The following is a 21,607-nucleotide window of genomic DNA, read 5'->3' as shown; positions in this document are numbered from 1 at the left end:
CCTTTTTTTCTCTCTTTTTATTTTTTTAATTGAGACAGCGTCTCCCTCTGCCACCCAGACTGGAGTGCAGTGGTGCATCATGGCTCACTGCAACCTCTGCCACCCGGGCTCAAACGATTCTCGTGCCTCAGCCTCCTGAGTAGATGGGACTACAGGCGCGAGCCACTATATCCGGCTATTTTTTTTTTTTTTTTGTATTTTTGCAGAGACAGGGTCGGCCAGGCTGGTCTCGAGCTCCTGACCTCAGGTAATCCGCACACCTTAGCCTCCCAAAATGCTGGGATTACAGGTGTGAGCCACTGTGCCCCACCACTTGTTTCTCTTTTACATTTTCATTTAATGTCTAAACCCATCTGATGCAAAAAACAAAACGACAACAAAAAACCAGTGTGAAGAAATTGTAAAGCTAAATCATTTCTTCTGCTCTACACATAAAAAATCTAAAATTGACGAAGAGGTAACTGCAACATTTTCATCAGTTAATCATTCTCTAGACTTAATAACAAAAGCATTTCTGGCAATCAGAAAAGGGGAAAAATCTTTAATTGATTTCTCAGGTAATTTTTTTCCAGATTGTACATAAAGTGTTCTTATGTTTTCCATTTGAATGTTTCAGGAGACATACAAATGAAATACAGTACATAGACAAATGAAAGGCTAATAAGAAGTAGGATGATATTAAAATATCCCTACTTTGCCTGTATGGAACAAAGGCAGTCTACTCCATCAGGGGAATCAAAGGATATGTGAACAAGAGGTTTCCCCCTTGCAAAACTATGAGCTTCATTTGCACTGGAGGGAGCTACTAGGCAAGGCTTCACATGACAGTGCCTGTAGGGATGTCCATGGGGCTGTGAAGCAGGTGTATTCTATAGAACACGCAGCTGCAATGAAGGTGTGGAGCTCAGGAGAAGCAGCCACTGACAGTGCACCTCCTGGCTGCATGGTCTTCTGTGCAGCCTCTCATGGATCAATATACCGGTTAGTTAAAACACACATCAGTATTTTCTGTCCTTCAGCAACGATGATGATATTTGCCACCAGCGAGTGTGATCTGTGAAGCGATTTTAAAATGCAGTCCTGGGATTCTACTGTATTGAAACGCCTTTGATTTTCTATCTGAATACTTCCAAGCTTTGTAATTATGCCATCATGTGCTTGTGATCATAAGAAATTAATTTTAAAGTAAATACTCTTCAGTATCCCTGTTCATATATATTTTCACCTCATATATATAGTTCGGGATAAAATAGTGTAAAAAGTATAGGAAAATACAACAAATTAAAGGGTAGGACATTAAAAAAACCCCACGAATTTACCTTGTTCTTCAAAGTTTTTAGGGTTTAAAAATTTATTGGTATTTTAAGCCAGTGGTCCCCAACCTTTTTGGTACCAGGGACCAGTTTCATGGAAGACAATTTTTTCACGGACTGGGGGTAGCAGGATGGGGGTGGGGGATGGTTTCGGCATGAAACTGTTCAACCTCAGATCATCAGGCGTTAGATTCAGATTCATCAGGCATTAGATTCTCACAAGGAGCACACAACCTAGATCGCTCGCATGTGCAGTTCACAATAGGGTTCACACTCCTGTGAGACTCTAATGTCGCTGCTGCTGATCTGACAGGAGGCGGAGCTCAGGTGGTAATGCAAGCTATGGGGAGCAGCTGTAAATACAGATGAAGCTGTGCTCACTCACCCACCACTCACCCCCTGCTGTGTGGCCTGGTTCCTAACAGACCATGGACTGGTACTGGTCTGTGGCCTGGGGGTGGGGACCCCTGTTTTAAGCAGTTTAAGAATTATTCTCTTTCAGAATATCTACTTCTACTGGGATAAGATCATGTTTCTTTACTGTGAGCACACAGTAGGTGCTCAATAAACGCTTGTTGCAAGAATGAATGACTGGCTGGGCACAGTGGCTCAAGCCTGTAATCCCAGCACTTTGGGAGGCTGAGGTGGGGGACCATGAGGTCAGCAGATCGAGACCATCCTGGCCAACATAGTGAAACCCCGTCTCTACCAAAAATACAAACAAAAAATTGGCTGGGTGTGGTGGCGCATGCCTGTAGTCCCAGCTACTCAGGAGGCTGAGGCAGGAGAATCACTTGAACCCAGGAGGAGGAGGCTGCAGTGAGCCGAGATTGTGCCAACGCACTCCAGCCTGGTGATAGAGCGAGACTCCATCTCAAAAAAAAAAAAAAAAAAAAAAAAGAATGACCATATGTTCCTTTTTTTACCATAATACGTAAAATCCATAAGTAGTGTTATTTTTGCCTGCGACATTTATGTAACAAAACAAAGTTCAGTTTTAGAATTGATTTAAAGTAATACTATAAGAACGGAACATTTAAAGGTTGAAATTTAAAGGATTAAAAAAAAAGCCTAAGGTCTGCCCATGAATTTTAAATACAGCATGCTTAACCAGGAAAATGAACATGAATATCTGTAAATAAATTTCAGATGAAAGGAAATTTTCAATATAAGCCGTGTAAGTTTAAATTAACTTAAAGAAAACACAATTGTTTGTAAAAATAATTATACACATTGAGAGAAATGATAACTCTCTCTAAATTTGCATTCTCAACATTGTCTGTGCAAAATTGCTTGTAGTGTCCTCAAATGGGTGTCTGTGGCCAGGTGCACAGAGAACATCCCCTTAAATGGTACATATTGAGGCAAGGCGGCCAGCTGTCTCCTTTAACTAGATGGAGTCTGGCCAGGTCACGGCTGTGCTTTCAAACAACTGGTCTGGATATGTGAGACCTGCAGAACAGGCAGCAGCAGCTGGAAGGCATCCTGTATGTATGTCGTGCTGTTGCAGCCCTGCGAGAGGAGAAAAATGAGATTGAAGGGTTATTTTCATAGTTCAACCTTGACAATTCTTCCAATTGGATAATGTCCCCACTCTTCAACCCACTTCCCAATACTGGATTGTATTTATCTTGCAATGTTGGTGCTTAAAGCAAGTGTAAACACATGCTTTTGGATGGGGCATGTCCAGCTCTCAATTATCTATACTAACAGAGAGAACAATTTACTCGAGATGAGGCAAATCATTTTCATGGATTTTTTTTTTTTTTTTGAGATGGAGTCTTGCTCTGTCACCAGGCTGGAGTGCAGGGCACAATCTTGGTTCACTGCAACTTCCGCCTCCCAGGTTCAAGCGATTTCCCTGCTTCAGCCTCCCGAGTAGCTAGGACTACAGGCGCGTGCCACCACACCCAGCTAATTTGTTTGTATTTTAGTAGAGACAGGGTTTCACCATGTTGGCCAGGATGGCCTTGATCTCCTGAATTCGTGATCCGCCCGCCTCGGCCTCCCAAAGTCCTGGATTAGAGGCGTGAGCCACTTCTATGGACTTTCAAGATCCATCAGTGTGTGTACATTTTTGGCCCATGGTATTTCCTGTCTTATCTATCCCTTTTTCCAGATCAACCCTACTGCCCTGAAATAACACAAAAACACAGTATGAAGGAGGTCAGTTTGTCCTACCCTACAGATCGATAAATAAGAATCATCAACATAAAGCTAACTGGAGATATTATTGGGCAGTTATTCACAGCAAATTTGAACACTGTTATCCTCCTATGCATGGTACTTCCTGCTTGGTTGGCATTGCTGACATTATTATTCCTGTTTTGTGGTGCACTAACACACAGTATTGGATGGAGAGGCCTTTTAAAGGCTAGGGTAACTAAAACATGTGAAAACATCTATTGGGGAAACAGAAAATACATTTGACCTTATATTCCTCATACCTGACATGGTAAGTTAATTTTATGTCTTCTGGGTGGCCAAGGGAGAGATTTTTCTTGTACCATATTCTGCCTCTGACTGCCAAGTTTTCTCTTAGCTGTGTCTGTCCCTCCAAGACCTACCCCTACAGCTTCTATTCCTTCTGGCTGATGCCATCCTACTGTGCAGCTGCATCCTAAACAATAATATTCAGTGCCATCACTTAGTTATTTCTGTACCTTTGTCGTTTTCCTTAACCGTAAGGTGCAAGTCCCCTAAGCAATGCTATAAATATGTAGGTAGCTGATATGGTTTGGCTGTGTCACCACCCAAATCTCATCTTGAATTTCCCACAATTTCCACATGTTGTGGGAGGGACCTGGTGGGAGGTAATTGAATCATGGGGGCAGGTCTTTCCAGTGCTATTCTTGTGATAGTGAGTCTCATGAGATCTGATGGTTTTATAAAGGGGAGTTTCTCTGCACAAGCTCTCTTCTTTTGTCTGCAGCCACGTGAGATGTGCCTTTCACCTACCACCATGACTACGAGGCCTCCCCAGCCACGTGGAATTGTGAATTCGTTAAATTTCTTTCTTTTGTAAATTGCCCAGTCTCGGGTATGTCTTTATCAGCAGTGTGAAAATGGACTAATACAGTAGCCCTCCTGAACTTTTGTAATTTCCAAATTCTGCAATGGACAGCCACCTCAGAGAGCAAAATCCTATGATGTATGCATCGCCCATGTTCAAACTTAGCTTGTTAACACCTTGTGCCTTCAGCTAGGTGCCCTGGGCTGTGACTTATAGTTTAGCCCCTAACAGAAGATTTTCCTCTACCAATCTTCTACCTTTCCTCTACAAGTAGAACACAGTGCCTGTGATTCAAGAATGAGAATTCTTCCTGGACCTCTTTTCTTCTCTCTTAGGCGACCGTTTCTGGCAAAGACACAGCAGTGTTGGTCGGGGCAGCTTTATGTCAACACAGCTGATGCTGCACAGTCCTAGTGAGCGGCAGCTCACAGAGTGAGAAGGCACAGAGGATGGTGCCCTTGTCATCGACAGGGCATAGGCTAAACATTCTCCTGGTCATTGTTGCCAGCTTGGAGATTAGACCCAGCTAAACCAAAGGTTATTCTAAATCGAAGGAAGTGCCCATTTTAATGAAAATCACCGATGAGCAATAACCCCTCAATGCAGCCAATAATCACAGGGTTAAATCTAGTGTCAAATTTGGCAGCAGAAATCTGCTTCTGCTGGAGCAAACAGTGACGGAAATAACGTGCAAGCTTAGCGTTTCTTTTTATAATCAGGAATTCTTGAAAATTAGGTATTGTTGCTTCATCAGAGGGTTTACAGCTGGTTGAGCCACACAAATATACTCAAAACAGACTTGATGATGAGATGCAGAATTGCAATAACATTTGCTGTGGGGGAGAAAGACAAAAGATAAAAAAAAAAGAAGAAGCAGTTCTAACATTTACTTTGATTCAGAAGCACTTTCTCTCCAGAGACCACTTACCTCTAACAATACGCTACTGAGCATGGGGTTGAGGACCTCGGCCTTCTTGTTGCTCTGTGGAATCAGAAGTATGAAATTGACAGATTAGTGCTCGTACTACAGGCTTGCCACGTAAAATGTAATACACTGACTTTGTTGAGGGATCTCCTACAGAGGAAGAGGAGGGGAAGCAGAATATTTCCTACAGACCAGGCTTCATACCTGCTGCTGCACCCTTTTAGTCTCATTTAGTTGCAACAGAAATCCTAGGAGGTAGGCAGGTATCATGATAACCCCAATTTAAAGAGGAGAAAATAGGGATCAGAGAGGCTGAGTAACTTGTTTAAGGTCACACAGCTAGAAATTGAAACCGAGACCTTTTTCACGATGTAAATTCCATAGCAGGTCTGGGATAAGAGTGAAGCGAGGGAGGCTGAGTTGTGTAGGCAGAGGGTTGGATGCTGTCTTTACTTAAAATTTTGATATTTTGATGATCATAATATTTTGGCATTGTTATTTTAAAATATTTCATTAAAATATCTATCTAGATTCCTGAGGTTTTTTTCTGTTTCTTTTTTGGGCCCCCTTCCATTTTGCAGCTAAGTCCCTCACTCACCTAACCTAGTCTAAGCCCTGGTCTACTCTTTTTTTTCTTTCTTCTTTTAAATGCAAACATAGGAACTTGGTTATAGGGCATCTTCTAGAAGAGCAGCAAAATTAAGACATTCTTAAATACAACTTGAAAACAGGTCTGCAGATCTACATTTGAAAAACGCAAATATATGTAAAGCACAGAGTGCAGTGCCTGGTATAAAGCAGGGGCTCAAAAAGTGAAAGGCAGGCCAGGTGCGGTGGCTCAAGCCTGCAATCCCAGCACTTTGAGAGGCCAAGGTGGGTGGATCACCTGAGGTCAGGAGTTTGAGACCAGCCTGGCCAACATAGTGAAACCTTGTCTCTACTAAAAAAAAAAAAAAAATTAGCTGAGCGTGGTGGTGGGTGCCTGTAATCCCAGCTACTTGGGAGGCTGAGGCAGGAGAATTGCTTGAACCCAGGAGGTGGAGGTTCCAGTGAGCCGAGATCACACCACTGCACTCCACCTTGGGTGACAGAGCGAGACTCCATCTAAAAAGAAAAAATGAAAGTGAGAGGCAGAGTTGATATCATTATCTTTGCTTACGCTATTGGTCTATCAATCAATAGTCTTCTCTATCTAAGAGTTCAATCTACTCTTAGACCATTTACCATTAAAGGGATTGGAGAGAGAGAGAGGGCAATGTTAATAAGTTAGCTTCTCTTACAGTACCTGGAAGAGTTCAGAGTAAACAAAAACACATACATTAAATATATCTTCCCAGAGCAGCCCACTTTCATTGACGTTACTCTACTGACGGTGAAGTAATGTCTTCCTGGGGAAATCATAATGGAGTCTTGGGAGAAACCTCTTTAAAAACCTAGTCATTTTAGTAAGTAACCAGAAAATCCATTATGGTATTTGCTTTCATGTTTATTTGATTATCAATAAACCTCTAAAATGTAATCAAATGAGGGCAATAAGATGACAATGGTTTTCAGAATCAATGAGGTATGCAAGCAATTTAAATAGAGTCTAGAGAGCAATATACACTCATTAACTTCAAATTATGAATAATGACGGCTTTAGAGAACAGAAACACTGACTTGATGTAAATGATTCATCACAGCACAAGATTGGAGGTACTGTTGTGGTGAGATGGCCTTTCTAAATTCTATTTTAGATTCAGGTTTTTCTTCCCCATAATGATAAACTGTGTAGTCCCAATTTTGTTCATGCAAACACTTGTACATGTGTGTGTATATATAAATATATGTAAGTTCAAGTGCACAGCCATCTGCTACAGCCTTGCTACATAAACTATGGACCATGGATCAGGAACATTGTCATCACCTGACTGCTTACTAGAAATACAGAATCTCAGCCTCGTCCCAGACCTACTGAATAACAATCTTCATTTTAACAACATCTCCAGGTGATTCATGTGCACCTTAAGGTTTGAGAAGCACTGTGCTGGGATACAATATGTGAAAAGGAATGAAAAGCAATATCGTGAATACTACCCACTGGTGTAGATAAATTAATGTTTAACACATATCATGCAAAATAGAATACACACAAACATGCACACGGACATTCACACTCTCAAGCCTAAACAAACACGGAGAACCAAAGAGTTGGTATCTGTTTGATGTATCTGGTGGATAACCAACTGGGAATTAGGAGATCTACTGAGATGCTTGGGAGAATCAATTCACCCCTCCGGGCCTCAGTTTCCTGACTTAGTAAACTGTGAAAAGGGGGACAAGAGGTACAATAGAGCCTTAGGAACTGGAGTCACCAAAGCTATTCCATCTTGATTAAGACCTCACACCTCTCTGCAAGCCTAGTGTTTATATCAAAGTCCATGGACATGAGGTAACTTGGACCACACCGAGGGTGCAAATGCATTTTATCCAGCCTATCATATCAATGAGCTTCCACCTCCCTTGTCATTCTGCTTGTATACAAGGCTGAAACCCTGAAATTAGACCAACATAACAGGAGAAGCAGGTCAGATTTCTTGACAGCAGAATGAATAGGCAGTGCGTAGCTCACCCCTTCTTCACAGAGCCACTGACAGAAGTGTGGGGGACAGGTGTCTTTTTGGGTGACAGCCAGGTCCATGGTCATCTCTCATTTCTTTTGAGAAATGCTCTTGGCCTGAGGAGGAGGAGGGGGCATGCCCCAGAAGCCAGGTGGGTCTGCACAATGAGACACTGATCCCGGTTGCTGCTGAGTGAAGCCACGGTGGACCTGTGACCCATGCTGATGAGCTATTCAAACCTTTTTACCCAGGAACCAGGATTTTGAATGGAAAGACACAGGGTTAGGAACGGCTGCTGTCACTGAGTCACATTCATAGCAGCACTTTAGAGAGAGTATGTGTAGGCCAGGCACAATGGCTCACACCTGTAATCCCAGCACCTTGGGAGGCCGAGGCAGGTGGATCACTTGAGGTCAGGAGTTTGAGACCAGCCTGGCCAACATGGTGAAACCCCGTCTCTACTAAAAATACAAAAATTAACTGAGAGTGGTGGCCCACGCCTGTAATCCCAGCTACTCAGGAGGTTGAGGCATGAGAATCGCTTGTACTTGGGACGCAGAGGCTGCAGTGAGCTGAGATTGCGCCACTGCACTCCAGCCTGGATGATAGAGCGAGACACAGTTTCAAAAAACAAAAAAAGAGTATGCATGAGCTCTGGTGCTGGGTCCCCACAGCGGTTCATTTCCCCCACTGCCTTTCACAAAGCCTCCTTTCTGTCTAAATTTTTTGGAACATGTTTCTGTTGCTTCCTGGTGCGGTTTGAATTGGATCCCCTGCAAAAAGACATATTGAAGTCCTAACCCCCAGCACCTCAGACTGTGACCTTATTTGGATACAGGGTTGTTGCTGGTGTGATAAGTTAGAATGAGGTCATACTGGTCATGCTCTAACCCAATAGGCCTGGTGTCCTTATAAGCAGAGGGAAATGTGGACACAGACACGCATGGAGGGAAGGTGATGTGGAGACACAGGGAGAAAGCAGCCATCTCAAGACACACACAGAGAGACTGGAGTTTTGCAACCACAAGTCAAGGAACACCTGGGGCTACCAGAAGCTGGAATAAGCAAGGAAGAATCCTAGAGGCGTTGGAGAGATCAAGACCCCAAAACCACCTTGCTTTCAGACGTCTAGCCTTCAGAACTATGAGAAAATAACCCAGTTGATGGTACTTTGTCATAGCAGCCCTAGGAAACTAATATACTTGAAACCAAAAAAAAAAAAAACCTAATTAGAATAGGAAGTAAAACTGCTGTTTCTCATGGAGAACATCATTAGACTTTGCATTCACGGTTTTAAAGGGAAAAAACAGGAAGGTGAAAGGGAATATTTTCCACTTTTCACTGGGCTCACTAAGGTGAAGCTATACAACATGCCTGATTGCCAAAGAAAACAACCAGAGGCCACACCACCAAGTGAATGCTGAGCCTTTCAGACTTGTTACCCTGAGAATAGAAACACTTGAGCCAATCAGTAACATTTTTTTTCTTTTGGTCAAAGTCAAGTGCTACAATGAAGCAAAGAAAACTCTTATCTTGGCTGGATGTGGTGGCTCATGCCTGTAATCCCGCACTTTGGGAGGCCGAGGCAGGTGGATCACTAGGTCAGGAGTTTAAGACCAGCCTGGCCAACATGGTGAAACCCCATCTCTACTAAAAATACAAAAATTAGCTGGGTGTGGTGGCGTGTGCCTGTAATCCCAGCTACTCAGGAGGCTGAGGCAGGAGAATCGCTTTAGCCCAGGAGGTGGAGGCTGCAGTGAGCCAAGATTGTGCCACTGCACTCCAGCCTGGGTGACAGGACGAGACTCAGTCTCAAAAAAAAAAAAAAAGAAAAAGAGAAAAAGAAAACTCTTATCTTGCATGGTTTATAAAGTAGGCTCTGAGGCCAACAGTGAATGAGAATATTCAAAATTAATCATTTTAACAGAGATTCTGAATTACATATATCACAGATATTAAGTAATAAAAGGAACCTTTCATCTGAAACTTTAAAAAAAAACAAACAGGCTGGGCATGGTGGCTCACGCCTATAATCCCAGCATTTTGCGGGGCCGAGGCAGGTGGATCACGAGGTCAGGAGATCGAGACTATCCTGGCTAACACGGTGAAACCCCGTCTCTACTAAAATTACAAAAGAATTAGCTGGGCACCTGTAGTCCCAGCTACTTGGGAGGCTGGGTAGGAGAGTGGTGTGAGCACGGGAGGCGGAACTTGCAGCGAGGGGAGATCATGCCACTGCCTAGGCAACAGTGAAACTCTGTCTCCAAACACACACACACACATACACACACACACACACACACACCAAAACAAACAAACAAACAAAGAAAATGAGGTTCATAGAGGTTTGAAAACTCACTCACCCAACATCTTGTATGTCTGAAATGGCAGATTCAAGGCTGGAACCCAGTCAGGAGAGTCCTAAACTGCCTGTCCTTAGAGAAGCTGCTCTTGGCCTGACTTTAGCTTACATCATGGCACAGCTTCAGTTTTATGGAGCTACTAAAGAAGGCGCTGCAACTCCACATTTCCTCACAGCCCCTCACAGACATACTTCCCTTAAAAAAGGTGAAAAAAAAATCAAGACTGTAATCTTACCCCAACAGTGGTTAAAGAATTGGTAAACTTCTTTGATAAGGAGGCCACTTCATTGCACATTGCAGTAGTTAATCTGAAAGAAGAAAAAAAATGAGGCTTGGATGTTTTCAATAAGGTAAAATAATTGAACTGTCATGACCATTTCTGATACTAATTCATTATGACATTTAAAAGAATGCCACACACGCTTCAAGATGTTCTACAGAAATGTGCAGTCAGACGGTTTTCCTTAATCATCTTCCAAGATTCCCAATCACAGTTTAATCTAATCCTGGTTTTCTTTCCATGCTTAATTAAAGAATAATCATCCAACTCACTTGACCTCTTTTTGAATGAAAACCATGTGCAGGAAAATACCAGCCTTGAGCTCCACATGTGTAGAGGTACACACGCTTGCCAGATGGCTGGTTTCCAGCTTTTTGGTCATTTCAAAATAATCAGGAACATTCACTGCGGCACTATGTTAAACACTTTTGTGTGCCTGATCATATTTAATCCTCAGGGTAACCTTATGGCTTATATTATTATTTCCATTTTATATAGATGGAAAATCGGACATTTAAGAAATAGGTGGTTAGACACAGTGGCTCACGCCTGTAATCTCAGCACTTTGGGAGGCCGAGGTGGGTGGATCACCGGAGGTCAGGAGTTCAAGACCAGTCTGACCAACATGGTGAAACCCTGTCTGTACTAAAAATACAAAAAAATTAGCTGGGCGTGGTGGCAGGTGCCTGTAATCTCAGCTACTCGGGAGGCTGAGGCAGGAGAATCACTTGAAGCCAGGAGGTGGAGGTTGCAGTGAGCCAAGATCGCGCCATTGCACTCCAGACTGGCCAACAAGAGCAAAACTCCTAGAAAGAAAAGAAAGAAAGAAAGAAAGAAAGAAAGAAAGAAAGAAAGAAAGAAAGAAAGAAAGAAAGAAAGAAAGAAAGAAAGAAAGAAAGAAAGAAGGAAGGAAGGAAGGAAGGAAGGAAGGAAGGAAGGAAGGAAGGAAGGAAGGAAGGAAGGAAGGAGAGAAAGAAAGAAAGAAAGTAAGTAAGTTAGGTAACCTGCTTAGGACATGCAGGAGAGGAGGGATTCAAACTCAGGTGACTCTGTATACTTTGATTATGTTTTGATTATATGCTTCAGAATAAAGATCCTATAGAATATGTTTTTAATACTGATACCAAAATTCTGAGTTTATGCTAGGCATTCCACTTCTAGAACTTTATCCCAAGAAAATAATGCAAGATACACACAAAGATTTAATGAAAACAACATTTATCCTAACACTATGGATGACAACAAAAATGGACAACAATCTAATTACCTAATAATGTAGGTAGGGTCTGATAGTTTTCTATCAGTTAGTGCATACAGCTTTCTTAAATAGTGATTAAAATGCTATGGGACGAACAATAACCCCAAGTTAAGAATCTTACATGTTCAAAGATCTAGTAAAGTCAGTAGAGGTAAGTTTTGCTTTGATAAAAGAGGCCTTATCTAATATATACAGATTTTTATGAGCTGTATCCATCCATCCATCCACCCACCCACTCATCTATCCAAAACTTGTCTGCAGAAAGGGTCAAGTGTAAAGCCAGGAGATATCCCAGAGCCATTCAGTCTATGTTCTTGGGCAGGTGGGTGGGGAGGCACTTATTGTACAGACAAGCCAGAGACTGGGTGCAGCTTGGTAAGGTCAGGACAATCAGGGTTGGGAATCAGAAAGGAGTGAAGAGTAAGGTCATTTTCCATACCGAGGGGCTTCTGAACTTTGGCCCTCTTCTTTCCAATTAGTACTGCAAAGATAAACCAGTACCTACAGATTGTCCTCAGCATTTTCAACTTCTCTGACTTTGTTCTTTCCTCTTCCTTCTAAATGTTTAGGCAAGCGCATATTCTTTCTAGGAATATTAAGGTGGGGATTATGTGGTTCTCATAAGAACTTTGATTTTTAGATTCTTAGATATGGAAATCTAGACTAGATGACAGATCTTTACAAGTGAGGAAAAATGCCGCCAGTACAAAGACACTAATGCTGACTTTTTGGAAGATCTTTCCACTATAAACTTACTCCCCAACCTACAATGCCAAAGCAGTAATAAGCAAAGACTAGTTAGCTAGCAAACTGAGTGTGCTGAGACCTGTGTGTGTCCATCCCTGAATATTTTCAGGGGCTCTATTTTGGCTCCTGTGTCTGTCTAATAACATGAGGGTACTTAGGCCTATGTTAATTTTCCATATCACAGTACACAGTCATGTGCATAAAAGGTAAAGGCTTATTTTTCAGCTCCATACCAACTATTTTCATGTATATTCACTAGATTGCATATTCATATATGCTATGTATATATATTTGTATTTGACTTAATAAACTAATGACAGTAGCTATTACTTATTGAAGAACATGATACAGGACAACACATATGTGCACACATACCACCCAAAAGTGAACTGGTTAATATTAGCAACCGTCATCACCAGAGTTCGGAACATGGAGAGCTGGTATAAGTCCCCAGGATCAGTGGAGTGTATTTGCCTATTTTTGTGACTCTAGTTAGAAGTTACATTAAAGTGTCCTTTCTCTATTCATATATGTATGTTGGAAATGTAATTACCCTCAAAAGGTTTTACTTCTAAGACTCTGATCTATTAAATAAGCAATTTCATGCCTCTGAATGATTTAGTGTGTTTTCCCTTAAATCTCTTCATAAATAATTCCTAGGATGGCTAGTTAAGTCTTCTTCTTCTTGCTAACGTAATGCATTTGTTAAATAAATCCTTATTTCCAGCTGGGCTTGGTGGCTCATGCCTGTAATCCCAGCACTTGGGGAAGCCGCGGCGGGCAGATCATGAGGTCAAGAGATGGAGACCATCCTGGCCAACATGGTGAAAACCCATCTCTACTAAAAATACAAAAATGAGCTGGGTGTGGTGGTGTGCACCCGGAATCCCAGCTACTCAGGAGGCTGAGGCAGAAAAATCGCTTGAACCTGGGAGGCTGAGGTTGCAGAGAGTTGAGATCACGGCACTGCACTCCAACCTGGTGACAGAGCGAGACTCTGTCTCAAAAAAAAAAAAAAAAAAAAGAGAAATCCTTATTTCTTAAGATGACCATAGAACAATGGAATTGGTTGACTTGAAATTTGAATATTTGGTCAGGTATGGTTGCTCATGCCTGTAATCATAGAACTTTAGGAGGCTGAGCCAGGAGGATTGCTTGAGCTCAGGAGTTCGAGACCAGCCTGGGCAACATGGCCAGGCTTTGTCTCTGTAATTAATTAAAAAATTAGCTGGATGTGGTGGCACGCACCTGTGGTCCCAATTCCTGGGAAGGCTGAGGCGGGAGGGTGGCGTGAGCCCAGGAGTTTGGGGCTGCAGTGAATCATGATCATGCCATTGCACTCCAGCCTGGGTGACAGAGCAAGATCCCATCTCAGCAAAACAAAAAACAAAAACAAACAAAAAGAAATCTGAATCTTTTAGTGGCTTAGAGGGTGTGGGTGTGTATATGTGTATCTGAACGGTACCTATATATAGAACTGGGAAAATAAGAATTTAAAGTAACATTTATTTACTTTATTAGAACTTTTGCCTGGTCCTGAGCTGGTTTTTCCTCTTCTTGTCCATGAAGAATTAATTCTGCTACTTTATGAAGCTGCTCAATACAGCGTGCTGTTACCTCTGCCAGACTTTCAATGGACAACATGTATACTTCCTGAAATGAATAAACACAAGGAAGAAATTTTTTACTGAGCAGACGCTTTTTTTAAAAAAATGCTGTGACAGTAGAAGTGATATAATTCTTTCAAAAATACCACAAATATAACATGAAATTGTTAACCTGAAGACTAGGAGCATATCTAAGACTTTAAGTGCAATGCTGCCAGAAGATAGAAGTGCCATCAGGTCCCCAGGGATGTGGCAAGTCTGTTCACAGCTGCATTCCCAGGGCTTACAGCAATGCTGGGTGCAAAACAGGCAGGTGCTAAAGACGGTGTGTGGAAGGCTGGCTGAATGAACAGAGCTCAATGGATATTTTTCCTTACAGTGATCTAATCACTGCAACCTCCACCTCCCGGGTTTAAGTGATTCGGATAACTCACTCTCCCAAGTAGCTGAGAGTAGAGGCACATGCCACCATGCCCTGCTAATTATTATTATTATTTTGTATTTTTAGTACAGATGGGGTTTCACCATGTTGTCCAGGCTGGTCTTGAACTCCTGACTGCAGGTGATCCACCTGCCTTGGCCTCCCAAAGTGCTGGGATTACAGGCTTGAGTGACCGCGCCCAGCCAAAAAGTTACTTTCTTTAAAATTAAAACTCGATGTAAGATGAAGTTACTACAAACTCCTTTATTGAACATAGGCAGGATATAAATTATGCACACATAAATTTATTAAATTACAGAATAAAACTATGGCAATGAATTTTTTTAAAGGCTTCAATGACCTCATTAGTTATGGGGCATAAAGACATTTTATAGTAACACATTTGCATATAAGATGAAATTCTACTCTAAAGATAAATCAACTATGTTCCTAAAGATTTTTGTCCCTTTAAATTATAATTGTAAAGCTATGGAGAAAAGTGACAAAATCTGTGTTAAACCATGAATTATCTTGGCATAGAGAAATTTCAGTGTTTATTGCATTCCTACTTATATTTCTATAATATGGAACAAATGAAAAAGAAATGGCCTCTCCTCAATTAAAATTAAGCTGCTAATAAAATGAACACACTCTTATTACCTTGTAGGTGGACACCCTAGAATAAATTTACCTCTATGGTCTTAGTTCTCTTTTCCTCCTTTTTGTCTTCTTGAAGGTCTTGAGGTTTCTCTTCCTTTCCTTCCTTCTTTGTTTCCTCCTCGGACTCTTTTGCCACATCTACTGACACCACGGTCTGATCCTCTTCCACCCAGTCATGAGCCTTCTTCATGGCCTGCAACGGTCCCCAACCAAACAATCCTTTTATGGTGCAAATATGAAACCTAAGTCATTCCAACCCCAAGACAAGAATCAAGTGTCTCTAAGCCTTCAGGAATAGATCTCCCTACGTTTGGAGGATGACGGGGCAATTTCTCAGCCCCCTAAAAAGATAACCTTGTTGTTGCTTTCTGGCAAATATAAAGTAGAAAAAAGGGACAGAACAGAAAGTATGGAAAGAACAATGCAGGCCTGAGGACTCTTTAGAAAGCATTTAAAAATGATATTCAGATAAGAATAAAAATGGCAGTCACATTGAAAAATCTATAGTATGTTTTTCACTTTTCATGACCATCTATAAAAGAATAATGGTACTTTACAAAATATATGTTAGAAAGGCTCTGCGTTTCTTGATTCATGACAGGTCTTCCACCCTCAAGGGGGAGAAGAGAAGGGCTGCTGGAAAGGTCTGGTGCTACTCTGTGTCTAATTTCACACGAGTGCAGTTTATGCACTCTGTGCCCTACAAAATCATGGTTCAATTAAACAATCAGAAACCTCCTCCCCTACCTGTTATTCCCTGAATTTAGAATGAAAGGGCAGACTCACTCCAATTTTATCATTATAGTTTAAGCTGTTTGCTTAAGTAAAAGTTGTTTTGGGGCTTAAACTTACTTCCCACCTTAAATCTTACACGCCAAAGTTAAAAATATCAGAGTGTTGAATGGTAAGTTAACAGCAAGAAGATCTGGGGAGAGAAAACCCAACAAAACTGTCCTTAGTGTGTCCCCTAATAGAGACAAAGACTTAAACCTAAGCAAATAAGCCAGTGGAATCTCAGAGCCACCACATGCCCCCTCTGAGTAGTGGCAGGTGCTGCACGGAGATGAATGAGGCAATTTCCCACTGTGTTCAAGTCGCTGACCTGCCAGAATCAGTGACCCCATCAGAGATAAAGAAATTACTCATCTCACCTCCTCATTCTGCCCTTTTCCTCACCCACCCGGATAAGTGAGTACCTATGTAAACCACTGCTTGCTAAAAAGAAGAAAGAAAGAGAGAGAGAGAATGGAAAAACATCACGCAGTTTTAAGTAATTAATGATCATGGCCTCTAAAGAAACTTCACAGCAAGACCTTGTACTAACTTGCAAAACACACCGTGGTATTATTAGAGGAACCCAGATTGTTAAAGCTGGAATGGTCTTAGACATGACGAAGCCCCTGTTTTCCAGGTGGAGGAACTATGGGGTTCACCTGGCTGATTTGCCTCTCTCTACTGAATTCTGGCATGTTTCTTTACAGGGGTCGGGGGTGAAATTTGAAAAAGCCTCTTGGTGATTCTGCACCCTTTCCCTCTCCCCTAATCTGATGATAACTACCGCTCTGGCATAACATTCTATTTTGCCATGAAAAGGTAAGTGACTTCTTCAAGGTCACAAGGTAGTTACTAGTAAAATTACAACTAAAATGCAGATCTCATGACACAGTCTAGCATGTTCTCCATCACCACATTCCATTATGTTGCCTCCTCAAATCTTTTCATTTTTCCCCTTTTCTTTTTTTTTTTTTTGAGACGGAGTCTCACTCTGTCCCCCGGGCTGGAGTGCAGTGGCCGGATCTCAGCTCACTGCAAGCTCCGCCTCCCGGGTCTACGCCATTCTCCTGCCTCAGCCTCCTGAGTAGCTGGGACTACAGGTGCCCGCCACCTCGCCCGGCTAGTTTTTTGTATTTTTCAGTAGAGACAGGGTTTCACCATGTTAGCCAGGATGGTTTTGATCTCCTGACCTCGTGATCGCCCGTCTCGGCCTCCCAAAGTGCTGGGATTACAGGCCGTTTTCCCCTTTTCTTAAATTTGAGATGGAGTCTCACTCTGTCACCTAGGCTGGAGTGCTGTGGCACAATCTCAGCTCACCGCAACCTCGGCCTCCTGGGTTCACGCGATTCTCTTGCCTCAGTCTCCCAAGTAGCTGGGATTACAGGCGTGTGCCACCACACCCGGCTAATTTTTGTATTTTAGTAGAGATGGGGTTTCACCACGTTGACCAGGCTGGTCTCAAACTCCTGACCTCAGGTGATCCACCCACCTCGGCCTCCCAAAGTGCTGGGATTACAGGCATGAGCCACCGCGCCCAGCCCCTCCTCAAATCTTAGTTACAGACCTCAAACTCCTCTCCCGGCACTACGCCTTATAAGATTTGGGGGTTTTCCATTTCAGATGCATCTCTGGAACTTTACAACAGAGACTCTTCCCTGCAGCTTTTTTTTTTTTTTTTTTAAACGAGAAACTATAAATCAGACAGTGCTGACCTTATTGAGTTTGTCAGGTGTGGCCGCCACATGTAATTCAAAGAGAAGTTCTGTAAGCGTGCGAGCAAATTCTTCTCCCTTTTCTTCTGAGCCTAGAAATAGAACACGACAGAAGCAGCGTGATTTATTTTTCATCCTTCAGGATGTGGCAGCTCCCCCAATGTTACAATCTGCAGTTGGGGTAGACTAAGTGGAGGCTGTAGCAGCCTGCCCGCCAGCCACCGGGCAAAGATGAATGTCTTCCATTCAAGAGCACGGCAGTGAGGCAGCAGATGCATCCAGGTGCAGGGCCGCTGAAGTCTTGTTGCTTGGCAGCTACTGCAGGGACACCCCCAGGCCAACCCAAAGGCAAGAAGAGGGCAAGGAGGGACCTCCCCTGTCTTGTTCACAGCTACAGGTGGTCAGCAGCTATTTGCTGAAAGAAGGACTGGATGAACAAAGGCATGACCTTTCTCAGGCCTAAGGGACCTGGGACAACATCATATTTATGACTTTGATATTGTTATGCTTAGCACTGCGACCCTAATGATACCCAGGTGCCCTGTTATGTTCACAGAGCCACAGTGCTCAACAAGCTGAATTGGTCTCCATCTCTCCAGAGATATTTCCCAAGGTTCCCTAGGATACCTGGCTGGTCCTACAATATTTCTTAACGATCTGTCTTCCTTTCACCCTGGAAGCTACTGAGGGACAGAGACAGTATTTCTTCCGCTCACTCTTGAATCCAGAGCATCTAACACAATACCTCACATATAACAGGTGCTAAAATGAGTATTTACAGAATAATTTATTAATACATTGCCTAATATATAATATGATATATTACTATATATAACAGATAGTATACATATTAAAATATCATATATCATAAAATAAAAAAATTAAGATCATTGTGGGCAATAAAGAGATTGTTAAAGGTTACAATTTTACTTTTCTCTTTTGAAGTATCTGCAAGGCCAAGCCATTTTTAACATTTCTGAAAGGTGCCAAAGAATTGATTCCACATGGGTTTATTGCCAGTTTGGGGGAGAGTAGAAGTATCATTTATCTCACCTGACTACATGCTCGCAGCACTCTCTAAGAAGAAAATACTGTGGCGTATACCAGCGGGGAAAGGCAGAGCCTTGAGCGGGGACTAAGCCGTGTGAGAAACACTGCATCCAGCCCTCGTCTGGAGATGCTATTTTCCGTTTTATGAACAAAATGGTGAATCTGCAGCCCATGAAGGTAGCCTGGCGTAGCTTGTGGGTATTTATTCAAAACATTTGGCTTAGATTCGTTTATTATTACCTATAACTCATATATTCTCATGAGGGAAACAGATAATCAGATAGGGGAACTCATGTAACTCACACATATAACTCATATATTCTCATGAGGGAAACAGATAATCAGGGGAACTCATGTAACTCACACATATAACTCATATATTCTCGTGAGGGAAACAGATAATCAGATAGGGGAACTCATGTAACTCACACATATAACTCATATATTCTCATGAGGGAAACAGATAATCAGATAGGGGAACTCATGTGACTCACACATATAACTCATATATTCTCGTGAGGAAACAGATAATCAGATAGGGGAACTCATGTAACTCACACATATAACTCATATATTCTCATGAGGGAAACAGATAATCAGATAGGGGAACTCATGTAACTCACACATATAACTCATATATTCTCGTGAGGGAAACAGATAATCAGATAGGGGAACTCATGTAACTCACACATATAACTCATATATTCTCATGAGGGAAACAGATAATCAGATAGGGGAACTCATGTAACTCACACATATAACTCATATATTCTCGTGAGGGAAACAGATAATCAGATAGGGGAACTCATGTAACTCACACATATAACTCATATATTCTCATGAGGGAAACAGATAATCAGATAGGGGAACTCATGTAACTCACACATATAACTCATATATTCTCGTGAGGGAAACAGATAATCAGATAGGGGAACTCATGTAACTCACACATATAACTCATATATTCTCATGAGGGAAACAGATAATCAGATAGGGGAACTCATGTAACTCACACATATAACTCATATATTCTCGTGAGGGAAACAGATAATCAGATAGGGGAACTCATGTAACTCACACATATAACTCATATATTCTCATGAGGGAAACAGATAATCAGATAGGGGAACTCATGTAACTCACACATATAACTCATATATTCTCGTGAGGGAAACAGATAATCAGATAGGGGAACTCATGTAACTCACACATATAACTCATATATTCTCATGAGGGAAACAGATAATCAGATAGGGGAACTCATGTAACTCACACATATAACTCATATATTCTCGTGAGGGAAACAGATAATCAGATAGGGGAACTCATGTAACTCACACATATAACTCATATATTCTCATGAGGGAAACAGATAATCAGATAGGGGAACTCATGTGACTCACACATATAACTCATATATTCTCGTGAGGAAACAGATAATCAGATAGGGGAACTCATGTAACTCACACATATAACTCATATATTCTCGTGAGGGAACAGATAATCAAAACAGACAAGCAGACCAGGCGCGGTGGCTCACACCTGTAATCCCAGCACTTTGGGAGGCCGAGGTGGGTGAAACATGAGGTCAGGAGTTTGAGACCAGCCAGGCCAAGATGGTGAAACCCCATCTCTACTCAAAATACAAAAATTAGCCGGGCGCAGTGGCGGGTGCCTCTAATCCCAGCTACTCAGGAGGCTGAAGCAGGAGAACCGCCGGGAGGTGGAGGTTGCAGTGAGCTGAGATCGCGCCACTGCACTCTAGCCGGGTGAAAGGGCAAGACTCCATCTCAAAAAACAAAACAAAAGAAAAACCAGATAAGTAAAGCATTGATGTCAAGGGGTAAGTTTGATGGAGAAGTATAAACAGGGCCAGCTGGGGTTTAGGAGTTTTAAATAGGGGTGCTGTGGTCTGAATGTCCCTGTCCCCTCCAAATTCATATTTTGAAACCTAATACCAACACGATGATAATAGGAGGTGAGGCTTCAGAGGTGTGACTAGACCATGAAATGAGGAGCCCCCATGAAAGGGATTAGTGCCCTAACAAAAGAGGCCCCAGGGAGCTAGCTGATCCCTTCCACCATGTAAGGACAAGCTAGAAGTCACCATCTGTGAACCAGAGATCAGGAGCCCTCATTAGACACAGAATCTGCCAGCCATTTGAGCTTCGACTTTAGTCTCCAAAACTGTGAGAAATAGATTTCTGTTGTTTAGAAGCCACACAGTCTATGGTATTTTGATATAGCAGCCTGGAGGAACTAAGACAGGAGGGAAGCTAACGAAGAAGGTGACATTTGAGTAATGTGCTAGAGGAGGAGAGCAATGAGCCAGCCACAGTCAGGGGGAAGAGTCTTCCAGCAGCAGTGCAGCAAGAGTAGAGTCCAGGAGGGTGTGTGCTTGGTTCGTCCATGGGAGCGGCAAGGGTGTCAGCGTGGCTGCAGGGGAGTGAGGGGGGTGCGTGCAGGCAGGAGGGAGAGACGGCTGTCTTTGCTCATGATGAAGCCACAACAAGCAAACCATTTTAATCCAAAGAAGTAAGTGCGCTTAAGGGGGCTTTTGCAGCATATAATCCAGTTTTCAGAGGGGTGTGAAGCAGGGTTCCTGGAGGAGGTGATGCCTGAACAGAGCCTTCAAGAATGAGAATGCATTAATCACACAAAGGGAGAGTTGGAGGGCTAGACAGTCTCAGAGACAGAGAGACAGAGACAGAGATAGAGATAGAGAGGGCCAGGCACAGTGGCTCACACCTGTAATCCCAGCACGTTAGGAGGCCGATGTGGTTGGATCACTTGAGGTCAGGAGATGGAGACCAGCCGGGCTAACATGATGAAACCCCATCTCTACTAAAAGTACAAAAATTTGCCAGGCGTGTTGGCATGTGTC

At 42.5% G+C, this 21,607-nt stretch overlaps 1 protein-coding gene across 7 annotated transcripts in view; it reads right to left on the bottom strand.

Annotated features, from left to right (window-relative positions):
- Positions 1–526: 526 nt before the first annotated feature.
- Positions 527–21,607, bottom strand: part of FAM114A1 (family with sequence similarity 114 member A1) — a 79,645-nt gene continuing 58,564 nt past the window's right edge. For all 7 annotated transcript variants that reach the window (XM_010365805.2, XM_030923159.1, XM_030923163.1 and 4 more), the window contains 6 exons: positions 17,674–17,765; positions 15,219–15,380; positions 14,013–14,152; positions 10,450–10,522; positions 5,255–5,308; positions 527–2,825 (listed from right to left, as the gene is read on the bottom strand). In XM_010365805.2, coding sequence (XP_010364107.1) covers positions 2,724–2,825; positions 5,255–5,308; positions 10,450–10,522; positions 14,013–14,152; positions 15,219–15,380; positions 17,674–17,765 — 623 coding nt within the window. In that variant the 3' untranslated portion in view covers positions 527–2,723. The remainder of the gene's footprint in view (positions 2,826–5,254; positions 5,309–10,449; positions 10,523–14,012; positions 14,153–15,218; positions 15,381–17,673; positions 17,766–21,607) is intronic.

Source organism: Rhinopithecus roxellana, chromosome 2, assembly GCF_007565055.1.
Source record: "Rhinopithecus roxellana isolate Shanxi Qingling chromosome 2, ASM756505v1, whole genome shotgun sequence".
NCBI classification, from domain to species: Eukaryota; Metazoa; Chordata; class Mammalia; order Primates; family Cercopithecidae; genus Rhinopithecus; species Rhinopithecus roxellana.
Note: the sequence above shows the minus strand (reverse complement) of the source record. Positions and strands in the feature narration are given on the sequence as shown.